At 44.3% G+C, this 13,659-nt stretch overlaps 2 protein-coding genes across 3 annotated transcripts in view; one reads left to right on the forward strand and one right to left on the reverse strand.

Moving 5' to 3' along the window:
* The window catches only part of IQCG (IQ motif containing G), a 49,726-nt gene extending 43,566 nt beyond the window's left edge, over nucleotides 1-6,160 (forward strand). The window contains exons 7-9 of the mRNA XM_008063688.2: nucleotides 601-732; nucleotides 2,990-3,091; nucleotides 6,035-6,160. Of these exons, the coding sequence (XP_008061879.1) occupies nucleotides 601-732; nucleotides 2,990-3,091; nucleotides 6,035-6,160 (360 nt within the window). The remainder of the gene's footprint in view (nucleotides 1-600; nucleotides 733-2,989; nucleotides 3,092-6,034) is intronic.
* Nucleotides 6,161-11,055: 4,895 nt separating this feature from the next.
* Nucleotides 11,056-13,659, reverse strand: part of LRCH3 (leucine rich repeats and calponin homology domain containing 3) — a 96,761-nt gene continuing 94,157 nt past the window's right edge. For both annotated transcript variants that reach the window (XM_021715325.1, XM_008063693.2), the window contains one exon: nucleotides 11,056-11,514. In XM_021715325.1, coding sequence (XP_021571000.1) covers nucleotides 11,389-11,514 — 126 coding nt within the window. In that variant the 3' untranslated portion in view covers nucleotides 11,056-11,388. The remainder of the gene's footprint in view (nucleotides 11,515-13,659) is intronic.

Here is a 13,659-nt window from a genome sequence, read left to right on the forward strand (position 1 = left end):
AACAGTCGGGCTCGGTGGCTCAGCCTGTAATCCCGCGCCTTGGGAGGCTGAGGTGAGTGGATTGCCTGAGCCCGTGGGTTGGAGGTGAGACCTCATCTCTACAATAAATCAAAAATTAGCCGGGCATGGTAGCGCGCACATGTAGTTCCAGCTACTTGGAAGGCTGAGGCGGAAGGATCGCCGGAGCCCAGCAGGTCGAGGCTGCGGTGGCCGGGAGCGGCCACTGCACTCCAGCCTGAGCGACAGAGTGAGACTCCAACTCAAAAAAAAATAAAAAAAATAAAAAATAAAATAAATTGAGTAACATACGGTAAAATGCATACATATTGAGTGTACAGTTTGATGAATGTTTATGCATATACAGCCAGGAACCACCACTCAGATAAAGATGTAGAGAACAGTTACAGCATCCCAGAGGCCTCCCTCCTGTCCCACTTCCCGTCGGTCCTCCAGCCCTCCACCCTGATAAGTCACCACTGTTCTGGCTTCTATCACTGTAGAAAAGTTTTACTTTTTCTTGGAACTTACATAAATGGAATCATACAGTCTACACTGTTTTGTGGTTGGTGAAGGCCATGTCTTGATGTTCTTTCCAAACAGAAACTTGAGGAGAAGCTAGAGTTCTGGATGGAGAAATATGATAAGGACACAGAAATGAAACAGAATGAACTAAATGCTCTCAAAGCTGCAAAGGCCAGTGACTTAACACACCTCCAAGACCTTGCGAAGATGGTGAGGAAGTGCTAAGGGCGTCCACAGAGGGTGGGTGGTGGCCAAGCTCCACAGGAGCCGGGGAGTGCTATTTTTGGTCAAAAGTGGAAGTGTGCCTGTAAATGCTGGGATTCTTTTTCGATGACAACGACAGTGTCAATGATGACACGGACCATAGCAGCAGCTAACACTTACATAGGGCTTCCTCTGTCCCAGGCACTTTTCTAGTATTCTAACCTTTGCAACCCCTTGAGATAGAAACTGTTATCATCATTCCCACTATATGGTCTCAGAAGACAATTTGTAAATAATTATTTCTTTTTATGTTCCTTTTCTTTTTGATTTGGAGTCTCACTCTGTTGCCCAGGCTGTAAGGCAGTGTCACAATCATGGCTCACTGCAGCCACAACCTCTTGCCTCAGCCTCTTGAGTAGCTGGGACTACAGGTGTGTGCCACCATGCCTGGCTAATATTTTTGATTTTTTTGTAGAGACGAGGTTTCACTATGTTGTCCAGGCTGGGTAAATGACGATTTCTAGAAAGCTTCTGATTAATATTATCATTTTTTTGAGTAGGAGTGTCACTCTGTCACCCAGGCTGCAATGCAGTGTTATGCTCATGGCCACTGCAGCCTCGACCTGCTGGGCTCAGGTGATCCCTCCACCTCAGCCTTCCAAGTAGCGGGAACCACAGGTTTGTGCCACCACACCCGGCTAATTTTTTGATTTATTGTAGAGATGAGGTCTCACCAAGGTGCCCAGGCTTGTCTCAAACCATGGGCTCAGGCAGTCCTCTCTCCTCTGCCTCCCAAAGTGCTGAGATTACAGACATGAGCCACTGCGCCGGACCAATTTTTTTTTCTTTTAAGAGACTATGTTATGTTGCTCAGGCTGGTCTCAAATTCCTAGCCTTAAGCAATCCTCCTACCTCAGCCTCCCAAAGTGCTGGGATTACAGGCATGAGCCACCACTCCTCTCTAGTTATGGTTTCATCATGGAATAAGTGTAGAACTTTCTAGATTTCTCTTTAAAAAGGCAGCTGCACCCAGGCTCGGTGGCTCAGCCTGTAATCCCAGCACTTTGGGAGGCCAAGGCTAGTGGGTTGCCTGAGCCCCCAGGTTCGAGACCAGCCCGGGCAACTTGGCAAGCCCTCGTCTCTACAGTAAAACAAAAATTAGCCGGGCGCAGTAGCACATGCCTGTCATTCTGGCTACTTGGAAGGCTGATGCGGAAGGATCACCAGGGCCCAGCAGGTCGACGCTGGGGTGGCCATGAGTGTGCCACTGTACTCTAGCCTGGGCAACAGAGTGAGACTCCAACTCAAAAAAAAAGGCAGCTGCGCCAGGCATGGTGGCTCACGCCTGTAATCCCAGAACTTTGGTAGGCCGTGGTGAGTGAATTGCCTGAGCCCACGAGTTCGAGACCAGTCTGGGCAACATGGGGAGACCTCGTCTCTACAATACAATAAAAAAATTAGCCAGGCATGGTGGTGGGCGTCTAAAGTTCCAGCTACGTGGAAGGCTGAGGTGGAAGGATAACTTGAGCCCAGCAGTTTGAGGCTGTGGTGGCCATGAGTGTACCACTGCACTCCAGCCTGGGCAACACAGTGAGACTGCAACTCAAAAAATAAAAATAAAAAACTGCCAAATTGCTGGAAGCAGTGGTTCACGCCTATAATCCCAGCACTTTGGGAAGTGGAGGCGAGAGGATTGCCTGAGCTCAGGGGTTCGAGACCAGCCTAAGCAACATGGCAAGACCTCATCTCTAAAAAAAAAAACCAACCAAAAAGCCGAAAAACAAAAAACAGCCAGGTGTGGTGGCACGTGCCACTTGGAAGGCTGAGGCGAAAGGAGTGCCTGATCCCAGCAGGTCAAGGCTGTGGTGGCCGTGAGCGTGCCACTGCACTCTAACCTGGGCGGCAGAGTGAGACTCTAGCTCAAAAACGAAATAGGCAGCTGCTATTTGTATATGTATATCTTACCAAAGTTAAGAAAAGCTACATTATTTTAAGGTCATTAATCACACACTGAGTTAATTAGTATTTCATTTGTATGAAAGATTATAAAACTTAAATTTGAATGATTAAAACTGAAAAATTTGGGGAAAAAGTATAAAGCTAACATGGGAATATTTACAATCTAGGAATCCATGAAGTTTTTTCTTTATCTTCAGATTTAGCATGGTTTCTTTTACAATTTTGTATTAGAAGTGCTGGGCTGGATGGGCCCCAACTCAGCCAAGAGAGGACAGTAACAGATGATTCATGTGTCCTTCCACAGATAAGGGAGTTTGAGCAGGTCATCATTGAAGATCGCGTAGAGAAGGAGAGGAACAGGAAGAAGATAGAACAGGATCTCTTGGAGTTGAAGAGCATCATAAAGGTAAAGCACCCTAATCGGCACTGTGGGGCCCGGCAGTGCAGAAGCCGGCCTCACACTTAGGAAAGAAGAGCATTCCCATTCATCACCAAACACAGCTTACTTCACGACGAAACAGGAGACCTGTGAGGAAACGTGGCCTTTTGTTATTGCCAGAATTTGCCAACTCAGCCCACGGCGCAGGGAGACAGTTATCATGGAAAAGGACATTACCCCAGCTCTTTTGTTTTGAGTCAGGTCCATACTCTGTCACCCAAGCTGGAGTACAGTCATGATCACGGTTCACCGCAGCCTTGACCTCCTGGGCTCAGGCAATCCTTTCACCTCAGTCTCCGGAATAGTTGGGACTATGGGAATGTGTCAACACCCAGCTAATTTTTTTTGGTTTTTGTAGAGACAAGGTCTCACTATGTTGCCCAGGCTGGTCTCAAACTTATGGGCTCAAGCAATCCTCCCACCTTGGCCTCCCAGAGTGCTCGGATTATAGGCGTGAGCCACTGCACCCATTGTCCCAGCTCTTAATCTGGGGGAAAAGAGGTGGTTAGCAGTGGAAGCAAAACCTAGGTACAGAGGTTAAACATAAGAATACTATTTCTAACCCAAACCAGCTCTTGACAGAATTATTCTTTTTAATATCCTACTGCTTCTTAAAATTCTGTTTATAAATCAGCCCAATCTGCTGGGTTCTGATATGAACTGTTTGGGTTAGGGGGTATGCAGCAGGTTAGAAAAAATTTGAGATATTTTAGTTTTGTATGAACTTGTATATGTCAGTAATGATGAAACTGGCAGGTTACAGATCAGGTGAAACATTTTTGAGCAAAAACTGTAATGCAAAACACAATGGCTGGGCGAGGTGGCTCAGCCTGTAATCCCAGCACTTTGGGAGGCCGAGATGAGAGGATTGCCTGAGCCTGGGGATTCGAGACCAGCCTAGACAACTTGGTGAGAACTCGTCTCTACAATAAATCACAAAAACTAGCCGGGCATCGTGGCATGCGTCTGTAGTTCCAGTTACTTGGAAGGCTGAGTCAGAAGGATCGCCTAAACCCAGCAGGTCTAGGCTGCGATGGCCGTGAGCATGCTACTGCACTCCAGCCTGGGTGACAGAGACTCCAACTCAAAAAATTTAAAAAATTAAAAAATAATAATAATACCAGCTAGACTAAAACTGCTCTCTGGAGGAGCATCCTTCTCTCTGAATGCTGAGTCCTTGTGGGCAGGCTGTAGTTGAGTTGTATGTTAGCGGGTGCATTAAAACTGTAAGTCTAGCCGGGCTCGGTGGCTCAGCCTGTAATCCCGCGCCTTGGGAGGCTGAGGTGAGTGGATTGCCTGAGCCCGCGGGTTCGAGACCCGCCTGGGCAACTTGGCGAGACCTCATCTCTACAATAAATCAAAAAATGAGCCGGGTATGGTAGCACGCGCCTGTAATTCCAGCTACTCGGAAGGCTGAGGCGGAAGGATCGCCAGAGCCCAGCAGGTCGAGGCTGTGGTGGCCAGGAGTGGCCACTGCACTCCAGTCTGGGCCACAGAGTGAGATTCCAACTCAAAAAAATAAAAAAAAAATAAATAAAACTGTAAGTCTTATGTTACATTCAGGACCATGGGCGGGGCACGGTGGTTCACACCTATAATCCCAGCACTTTGGGAGGCCGAGGTGAGAGGATTGCCTGAGCCCACAGGTTTAGAGCAGCCTGGGCAACTTGGCAAGACCTTGTCTCTACAATAAATCAAAAAATTAGCGGGGCGTGGTGGCGTGTGCTTGTGGTTCCGGCTACTTGGAAGGCTGAGGCGAAAGGTTCAACTGAGCCCAACAGGTCGAGGCTGCGATGGCCAGGATTGTGCCACTGCACTCCAGCCTGGGCGACACAGTGAGACTCCAACTCAAAAAAACAAAAAACAAAACATTCATGACCAGGTATCCAAACCCAAACTTAAGTTTTCCGCCAGGAGGGTGCTGTATGAGTAGTAAGTATCTATCAATTTTTACGGTATTTTCCATTTGTCAGGACTCCTGGATTGAGAGCAAAAATGTAACAACTAATTGAAGACCATTTTTCTTTTCATGGGTGGATTTGCTTCTAGTCTTTAGGGCTTAGTCTGCTTTTAAAGTAACCTAGACTGTATTGAGAAGTTATCTAACAAGTAAGATAGTCAAGGAAGCTATCTAAATTGTTTTTGAAAGTAATAAAATTGGCAGGGTGCGGTGGCTCAAACCTGTAATCCCAGCATTTTGGGAGCCAGAGGATTGCCTGAGTCCAGGGCTCAAGACTAGCCTGGGCAACTTGGTGAGATCTCATCTCTACAATAAGCTAAAAAATTAGCTGGGTGTGGTGATGCGTGCCTGTAGTTCCAGCTACTTGGAAGGCTGAGGCAGAAGGATCACCTGAGCCCAGCAGGTTGAGGCCACGGTGGCTGTGAGCATGCCACTGTACTCCAGCTTGGGTGACAGAGTGAGACTCCAACTCAAAGAAAAAAAAAAAAAATAGAATTGATCCTCTAATCATTACTACAGATATGAAGTGCACCAGGAAGCCCACTGAAGTCATCTAGACTTATTGACCTACTTTAGACCAAGTGCTTGCTTTTGCCCCTGGCCCAGGTAATAACATTCCTTTTGTATGCAATGTAGTTAGGTAGTGGAGCCTCGCATTCTTTAAAGGAAGCAGAACAAGGAAGTCCAGTCTCCAAGTGTGAAGGAAAAATGGGCTGAATCAGATTCTTTTGCTTTATTTTTACTCCTTGAGACCTTCTTTGCTGAGGCCATGGCTTAAGCTCTGGGTCCTGCCCAGCAGGGGGCATCACTACAGTGACCACATGGCTGGCTGCTCCCGGGTTCTAGAGAGAGAACACTCTTCAGCCAGAGGCTCCTCTCTCCGACCATCCCTGCAGCCTGTCGGGGTGGGGGCCCCCAGAAGCTGCACTCACCACTCCTTTCTCTTCCAGCTCCAAGCCTGGTGGCGAGGCACTATGGTACGGAAGGAAATTGGTGGTTTCAGACTCCCTAAGGACACAGACGACAGCAAGGATTCAAAAGGCAAAGACAAGGATAAGCGTAAAGGCAAGAAGTGACCAGTGACCAGCTGCCTTTTCCTCTGGCAGCTGGAGGTGGGAGAAGGCCTTGGATAGAGCAGGAAGCAGCTCAGACATCACAGACCACACATCGACAGGTTGGTTGTACCTGCGATCTAGTGCGTCCTCAGATTGCGTATGAGGCTGGGAAGGAGTGTTTCTGGTAGCCTCTGGAAGATTCCTCATTTTCCCACTAGAAAAAAGTTTGTGAGCTTAGTGGCAATGCATTTTATAACTTCAGTCATTCCTGTCATGTCTCTGATTCCGGCTTTATCCAATTTGTCTACAGTGAAAAAACGTATGAGCAAAAGTGTTCAGTAGGAATTGTAAGATGTTTATTACCTGTCCCGCATAATCTACCCACAGCAAAGTTTTAATAAATGTTGGTTCTTTCCTGTTTTTTTGATCACTTTAGTGTTTGTATTGGAGGGTGGCATAGAATACATGTCCTATCATGAGCTGCTTCAACGACTCTTCTGGGAAATAGGTAAGGACATAAATGAGAAATACAAGATAGAAATGGGATGTCAAGGTATGAACTTCATTCATGATAAACATGGGACACAGCTTCTCTGGAAGGCTAGTTCAGAGATATTTCTGATAAGTGAGGCACTAAGCTCTGTTCCTGTTTTGCTTACTCAACAGTTCCTGCCCTAAGGGGTGTTGAGACCAAAAGAGATACAAAGGCACCTCCCAAAACAACTGGAATTTACTTTTGGAGGGCGGGCCCCCTGTAGTACAGGTTTCTCCCACTAGGTAAATGTTCTAGAAACCCATTGGCATCAGTGTACCAGCCAGTGTTGTTGTGAGAGGCTGCATTCGGCTTCAGTGAGTTGTTTTTGAGATTCTTTCAGTGTGTTTGCCCACTTCATGATGGGCGATTTGAGTGTACCTGCCCACACCTTCACTGAGTGTTTAGCAGTTTTTGACCAAAAACAGCATGATCCCCACGTCCCACCCTCTCTATTTACCTGATCTTGCCCTGAGCGATTATTTTGTTTCCCAGGATGAAAAAAGTCCTCAAAGGGAAATGTTTTGTTGATGTGGAAGAGGTGAAACAAAAAACAGAAGCACTAAAAGGCATCCAAATTGACGAGTTCAAAAACCGTTTTGGGCAGTGGAAAAGCATCTCGATAGATGTATTGTGTCAAATGGAGAGTACTTTGAAGGTGACTGAAGTTTAACATGGTGGTGGCTCAAGCCTGTAATCCCAGCACTTTGGGAGGCCGAGGTGAGAGGATTGCCTGAGCTCAGGGGTTTGAGACCAGCCTTGGCAACTTGGTGAGACCTCATCTCTACAATAAATACATTAAAAAAAAAAATTAGCCGGGCATGGTAGCACGTGCCTATAGTTCCAGCTACTTGGAAGGCTGAGGAGGAAGGATTGCCTGAGCCTAACAGGTCCAGGTTGTGGTGGTTGTGAGTGTGCACTGCACTCCAGCCTGGGCAACAGACTCCAACTCAAAAAAACAACAACCCGTAATTTTTAATAAATTAATTCTGGTTATTTTTGGTTCTCCCTCAGTATGTGGCTGGCATACGGTGAAGCTGTCATTCTCCCTTCTCTGAAAAAAGGAGCCCACCAGGTCATTCTTGTCTTGATTAATCAAAACAGGTTTTGGGATGCTGAAGTTTCTCCTATAGCATGGCCCAAGTAGCCGGAACTACAGAGGCGCGCTACCATGCTCGGCTAACTTTCTTGATTTATTGTAGAAACAAGGTCTTACCAAGTAGCTCAGGATGGTGTCAAACCCATGGGCTCAGGCAATCCTCTTGCCTCTGCCTCCCAAAGTGCTGGGATTATAGGTGTGAGCCACTGTACCTGGCAACAGCTGATAATTTCTGAGAGAAAAGCTGTCCTAATGTGTCATATGATTCATGAATTAAGCCATCTGCCTAATCCCAAATACACGGCAATCTTGATATCTGTACTTCCTTAAGAAAGTAAATTTGATCTCAAAGGCCTATTACAAAGACCTAGACTCTCCTGATGCTCCTTCCAGGAATTAGATACCCTTTCCTTTGATTCATCTTTGCCAAGAGACCCCATACTTTAGGTATGAACATTTTCAAATCAGCCTTTATTCCAATGCTACTGAAGTGCTGGCTTTTATTTTAATATCAATGTGTAAGGTGGCATACAAGCAATTTAAAATAACATACATGATATTGACATATTTATACTTAGAACTTATGCGATATATTTACAGACATACAAATATATGACAGTGTTTACAAAATCTTTTACTAATTACATGTTTACAACAATTTCAGAAATAAAATATGCTGTAAACTCTCACTGCAATGTATATATATAAAAAGACTTTATTCTAAATATCCATGTTTTCCTTCATATCTATCACTATTTAAGGGTTTAGTTTTAAAAAACACACCAGTATTGTCACACATCATTAGCCACTGCTGAGCTGTTGAAAGTAAAAGAAATCATAACTACTTGATTAGCTGTGAGGCTGTATTTAAAAGCTATAGGAAAGTGACCTGCTGTTGAGCACTTTCCTACTCCTGTGTTCTAGTCAAATACAAAGGCCTCTTCTCCCATGAGCTCTTTCCAACCTGGCTATTACAAGAGAAAATTGGGTTGGAGTGAGTTTGAAAACCTGGAAACTGATGACACAAAATCTGTAGGTGGCAGGGGCTCTTGCTGGGTGGACTCTCAGCCTGTTCATGTTTTCAGTGCTGGGAAGGCCAAGGGGAACTGTGACAAGGTCATCTTCATCTTACACTGGAGTCTAGCAAAACTTAATGTTAAAGTGAATTATTATTACTTTAAAAATAGAGACAAGGTCTTGCTATGTTGTTCAGGCTAGTCTCACACTCCTGGGCTCATGCGATCCTCCTGCCTCAGCCTCCCAAAGTGCTGGGATTACAGGCATGGGCCACCTTGCCTGGCCTAATTGTCCCTGCCAGTTAAAAAAAAAAAAAAAGGTATATGATAAACACTGAATACAAAAATTCTTCAACAAAAGCATCATGATTTGTTTTTTCCATCTTGATACAAAAAAAAAAAAAATTCAATGTATCTAACGTTTTTCCTTCAATTATCAGCCAAAACTACTGGAGGGAGAAGCAAAAAATTTATACACATTTTAAGAGATGTTACCTGTGTATGACTTCTAGTTTGCCATAATCAGAAAGGTACGGATGCTGATGGTAACCATTTTCAGCACCTCTTGTAAGTGCAGAAGTTAAACATGACTTGTATTCATCTTTTGTTATCGGTATACAGTGAGTATTACAATTTTAATGCTGTTTTTCCCTTCTTAACATGTGTATACTTTTTTTGGCACTCTCTGTATACATAATTTTTTCTAACAATACAAATACAAATTTGAATTAGTTTGATTAAAATACACTAATAAGATTTTGTTATGTGCAAAATTAAAATTTTGAATTTCCATTTATTCCTTTGGGAAAATTAGTTGCATGTGTTGCAAGTATTGCATTATACGTCTTCTGGAATTCTTCCTTGCATAATGTTAAAAACAGTCCTGTCCTTTGCTGAGTTCCATTTCTGGTGGTGTACTGCTTGGAGGTTTAATGTTGACCGAAGGGAAAAATGCCTATAGTCTAAAAGTGCACACAGTTAAGTTCCAAACAAGTATCTGGTTGGTAGGTCTGTTTGGAAATGTAAATATAAAGGGGTCTGGCTCTAAGTTCTTATAAGACATTTAGCTTTGGTTCTGTGCGAGTGGGCTTTGAGCACTTGTGTTTTATGTTATATAATTTTAAACTGGGACAAAATGGTAATGTTCAGATTAACTTATTTCTCTGTAAGAACAAGGAAGCAAACATTGCTTTGACCAGATACTCAACATGATCTTATCCAAAGCTACTATTAGATGCTACATTTACACGATAGAAAGGGGGATAACATTATGCTCAAATGCATGCATTGGTAAAGAAAATCCACAACAGTTAACAACTATTCAAAAAGAAACCCTAGATAACTAGTATCTTCACTTACTTTATTTACTTGGTTTACAAAGGCAGTGAACACCAAAAGCTACCATTGACAACTAAAAGGGTTCAAAATTCAGGGAAGAAAAATCCATGTGGTTTACGCGTGAGCAGACTCCTGCCCTTTGCGTAGTGTGAGCAGTGGCCCTGTGGCTCCACCCACGTGTGTGAGGGCCCAGGGCTGGAGCCAGCTGTGCTGCCTGGAAGTACTTTAATTCAGCCACAGATGCTGGCAGTTTCCTGAAAGGAATCTAAGCAGCTTGGCCTTTCCTTCACTCCCTTTGCTTTGCTCTCCCTGCGTTGGGTAGTTGTGACAGGAATGTGCCTGCAGGCACAGACGTCTAGGAGCAGCGTGAGGGCTGCAAGGATGGCCCCATGGAATCCAAGCAGTTGATGCAGAGCAGCCCATTGCCAGCTAAGGACCCGCAGCCTGCGTGCAGTGTGCTTGCTTACGTTGGATAACAGCATGACACAGAACCACCCTCTACAAAAAGACACCGTGGGGTGGGCTGGAATTGGAAGAAGGCCTAGAACACTGGCCTGAAACACAACAGTATCAGTCACACTGCTTTACGATGCAAAATCCAGGCCTTCTATATTATTTTTACTTTGCCTTTGGCAGAATAGTCCAAGTCATCATAGTATAGCTTCTGATTTTAAATGTGGCTGAAAAATGCAGTGGGGGCATTACCCCCACCAAGACATACAAAAATCTAGCCTGGGACAGTGGTCTCCACTGCATGAAAAATATGTGAAATGTTTGTTGAAAATGCAGATTCCCAAGCCTCACCACAGACCTACTGAATGTGAATCTATATTTTAACAACTGCTCCAGAAGATTCTAATAAACTAAGTTTAGAAACCAGTGGGCTCCTGATGTCTGAAGAACAGGTTCAAAACAACAGCATATGTGCGGCTTCAAGAGAGCCAAGCGTCTAAGAAGCTGCGGTCAGTTGTGGAGGAGCCTGTTCTCCAGGAAAGCACAACCAGCTCAGGCTTCGCTGCTGCCTTCTCAGTAATGAGAGAAGTTTCACTTGAGGCAATCGACCCTGTCTTCATACAAAAATTCAATGGAAATGGATATGACCTCCCCTAAAATGGAGAAATGAAGCAAAATATTCCTGTTAGGAATCATGGAAAGTCTCTTGGAAGAACACGTAAGAGCTTTGTTGAAGCAGATGGCTGGCAGCAGCAGTCATGTGGTCCTGTTCCTTGTCTGGCCAGGCCAATGCCCACGTTCCCAGGAGTCCTCAAACAGCAGATGACTGGTGCTGCTGCTGCTTGGGTGGGGCAAGTTCCAGGAGAGCCTGGACGGTCACTGCCACCTGGCTCAAACCTTTCTCTTCTAAAATGTGGAGAGGCAAACATAATTGCTCCTGAAATGGGACAACGGAACATAAAAACAAACAAAAGAGAAAACAGGATGAACATCACAGAACGGAAGGGAAAATATAAGCACTTCTTCCCCTCATAACCATCAGTCCTTGGGAAACTGACCTCTGTAAATATGAGTTAGACAGAGATGATGTCTGATGTTCACTGTCACTTTATTAATATAAGTACAAGTACATACAGATCATTGTGAAACTGGAAAACTGACAAGAAGCATACATTTAAACATATAACAGAAGAAGAACAGAATACTGTGGAGTGAAACAATATCCTTTATCTCTGATAAATAACAGGCCAATGCAATTGTATAAAACAGGCAGGTGAAAAGTAGAACAGTTCCAAGTTACCAGATGGCTCAAGAATGAAAGATATCAGGAGGCAGCACTTTGTAAATTCCGTACTGCAGGAATGCAAGATGGTTTCATGACATAACTCTGACTGCAGAGAGGGGGCACCCACTATCTGCATTATGATCCTGATTCTAAAAATCAGGGTTCCCAGACCAGGCAGGGATCACAGCAAGAAGTTCAGTGTATCCTCAGTATGTGTTTGAGAAGTTTTCCTCTAATTTGGAAAATTCGTGGAAGAGGCCCAGTATGAGGTCTTGAATTCTTGGGGTCAAGCAATCCTCTCAACTCGACCTCCCAAAGGGCTGGGATTACAGGCATGAGCGACTGCTCCCAGCCGGGAACATACTCATTGCCAATATGTGAAAAGTATTTACAATGTTTGCTTAAGGAAGTTAAATATGTCTATCACATGTGCCCTATTAATGTTTGGTTAATCCTTTCTAGTGAGAGAAAAAGATAAATCTTAAGAATAGCACCCATCAATGTGAATGTGAATAACAGAATATTTTTTAAAATGGTATTCGAAAAAGTAAAGTATTTTATAGCCTGGTATTTAATGGATTGAGTCATTATACTAAAGAACTATTATGTGAACTTAGGAACATCTTTTTTTTTGAGTTGTGGTCTCACACTCTGTCACTCAGGCACAACCATGACTCACTGCAGCCTTGACTTCTCGGACTCGAGCCATCCTCCCTCCTCAGCCTCCTGAGTAGCTGGGACTATAGGCGTGCAACCACCTCGCCCAGATGATTTTTTGTAGAGATAAGGTCCTGCTATGCTGCCCAGGCTGGTCTTGAATTCTCGGGGACAAGCAATCCTCCCACCTCGGGCTCCCAAAGTGCTGGGATTATAGGTGTGAGTGACTGCACCCAGCCAGGAACATACTCATTGCCAATATGTGAAAAGTATTTATAATGTTTGCTTAAGGAAGTTAAATATGTGCCCTATTAATCTGTTTGGTTAATCCTTTCTAGTGAGAGAAAAAAATAAATCTTAAGAATAGCACCCATCACTGGCTTAGATCTGTTAAGACTAAATACTCAGAAAGAAAAGAGATGGCTCTCATACACAAGGCAGAATTCTGGTTCCACTAAACAAGAGAATTATACGTGTTTATTAAAGAGCATAACTGGATTTTTACTAGCAAGCTTTACAAAACTAGTGATACTAAACATACAACAGGTATATATCTTTGAGGCAGTTATTGGTACTTGTGCATCTTATTTTTTCAATACTTATTTTGATAAAATGAGGTAACTGTAATCTTTTGATCTAATGAAACTGGCAACCTGGTAGAAGTACTTTGAGTACAAATGCAGTTCTAGAAAAACCATTCTAGCTGGGCTCGGTGGCTCAGCCTGTAATCCCAGCACTTTGGGGAGGCTGAGGTGAGTGGATTGCCTGAGTCTGTGGGTTGGAGACCCACCTGGGCAACTTGGTGAGACCTCGTCTCTACAATAAAAAAAAAAATTAGCCGGGCATGGTAGCACGCACTTGTAGTTCCAGCTACTTGGAAGGCTGAGGCGGAAAGATCGCCGGAACCCAGCTGGTCGAGGCTGTGGTGGCTGGAAGCGTGCCACTGCCCTCCAGCCTGGGTGACAGAGTGAGATTCCAACTCAAAAAAAAAAAAAGGAAAAGAGAAACAATTCTGAAAACGAGTCTCATGGTGCTCTGCTCTCAGAAGAGACATGTTTTCTCCAAGGCTGACTCTCTGGTCTTGTCTCATAGCACCCTGTGACCTGTGCAGCCGAGAGGTTTAGACATTTTTTTTTTTTT

Source organism: Carlito syrichta, unplaced genomic scaffold (assembly GCF_000164805.1).
Source record: "Carlito syrichta isolate Samal-C Ts95f unplaced genomic scaffold, Tarsius_syrichta-2.0.1 Scaffold306997, whole genome shotgun sequence".
Taxonomy (NCBI): domain Eukaryota; kingdom Metazoa; phylum Chordata; class Mammalia; order Primates; family Tarsiidae; genus Carlito; species Carlito syrichta.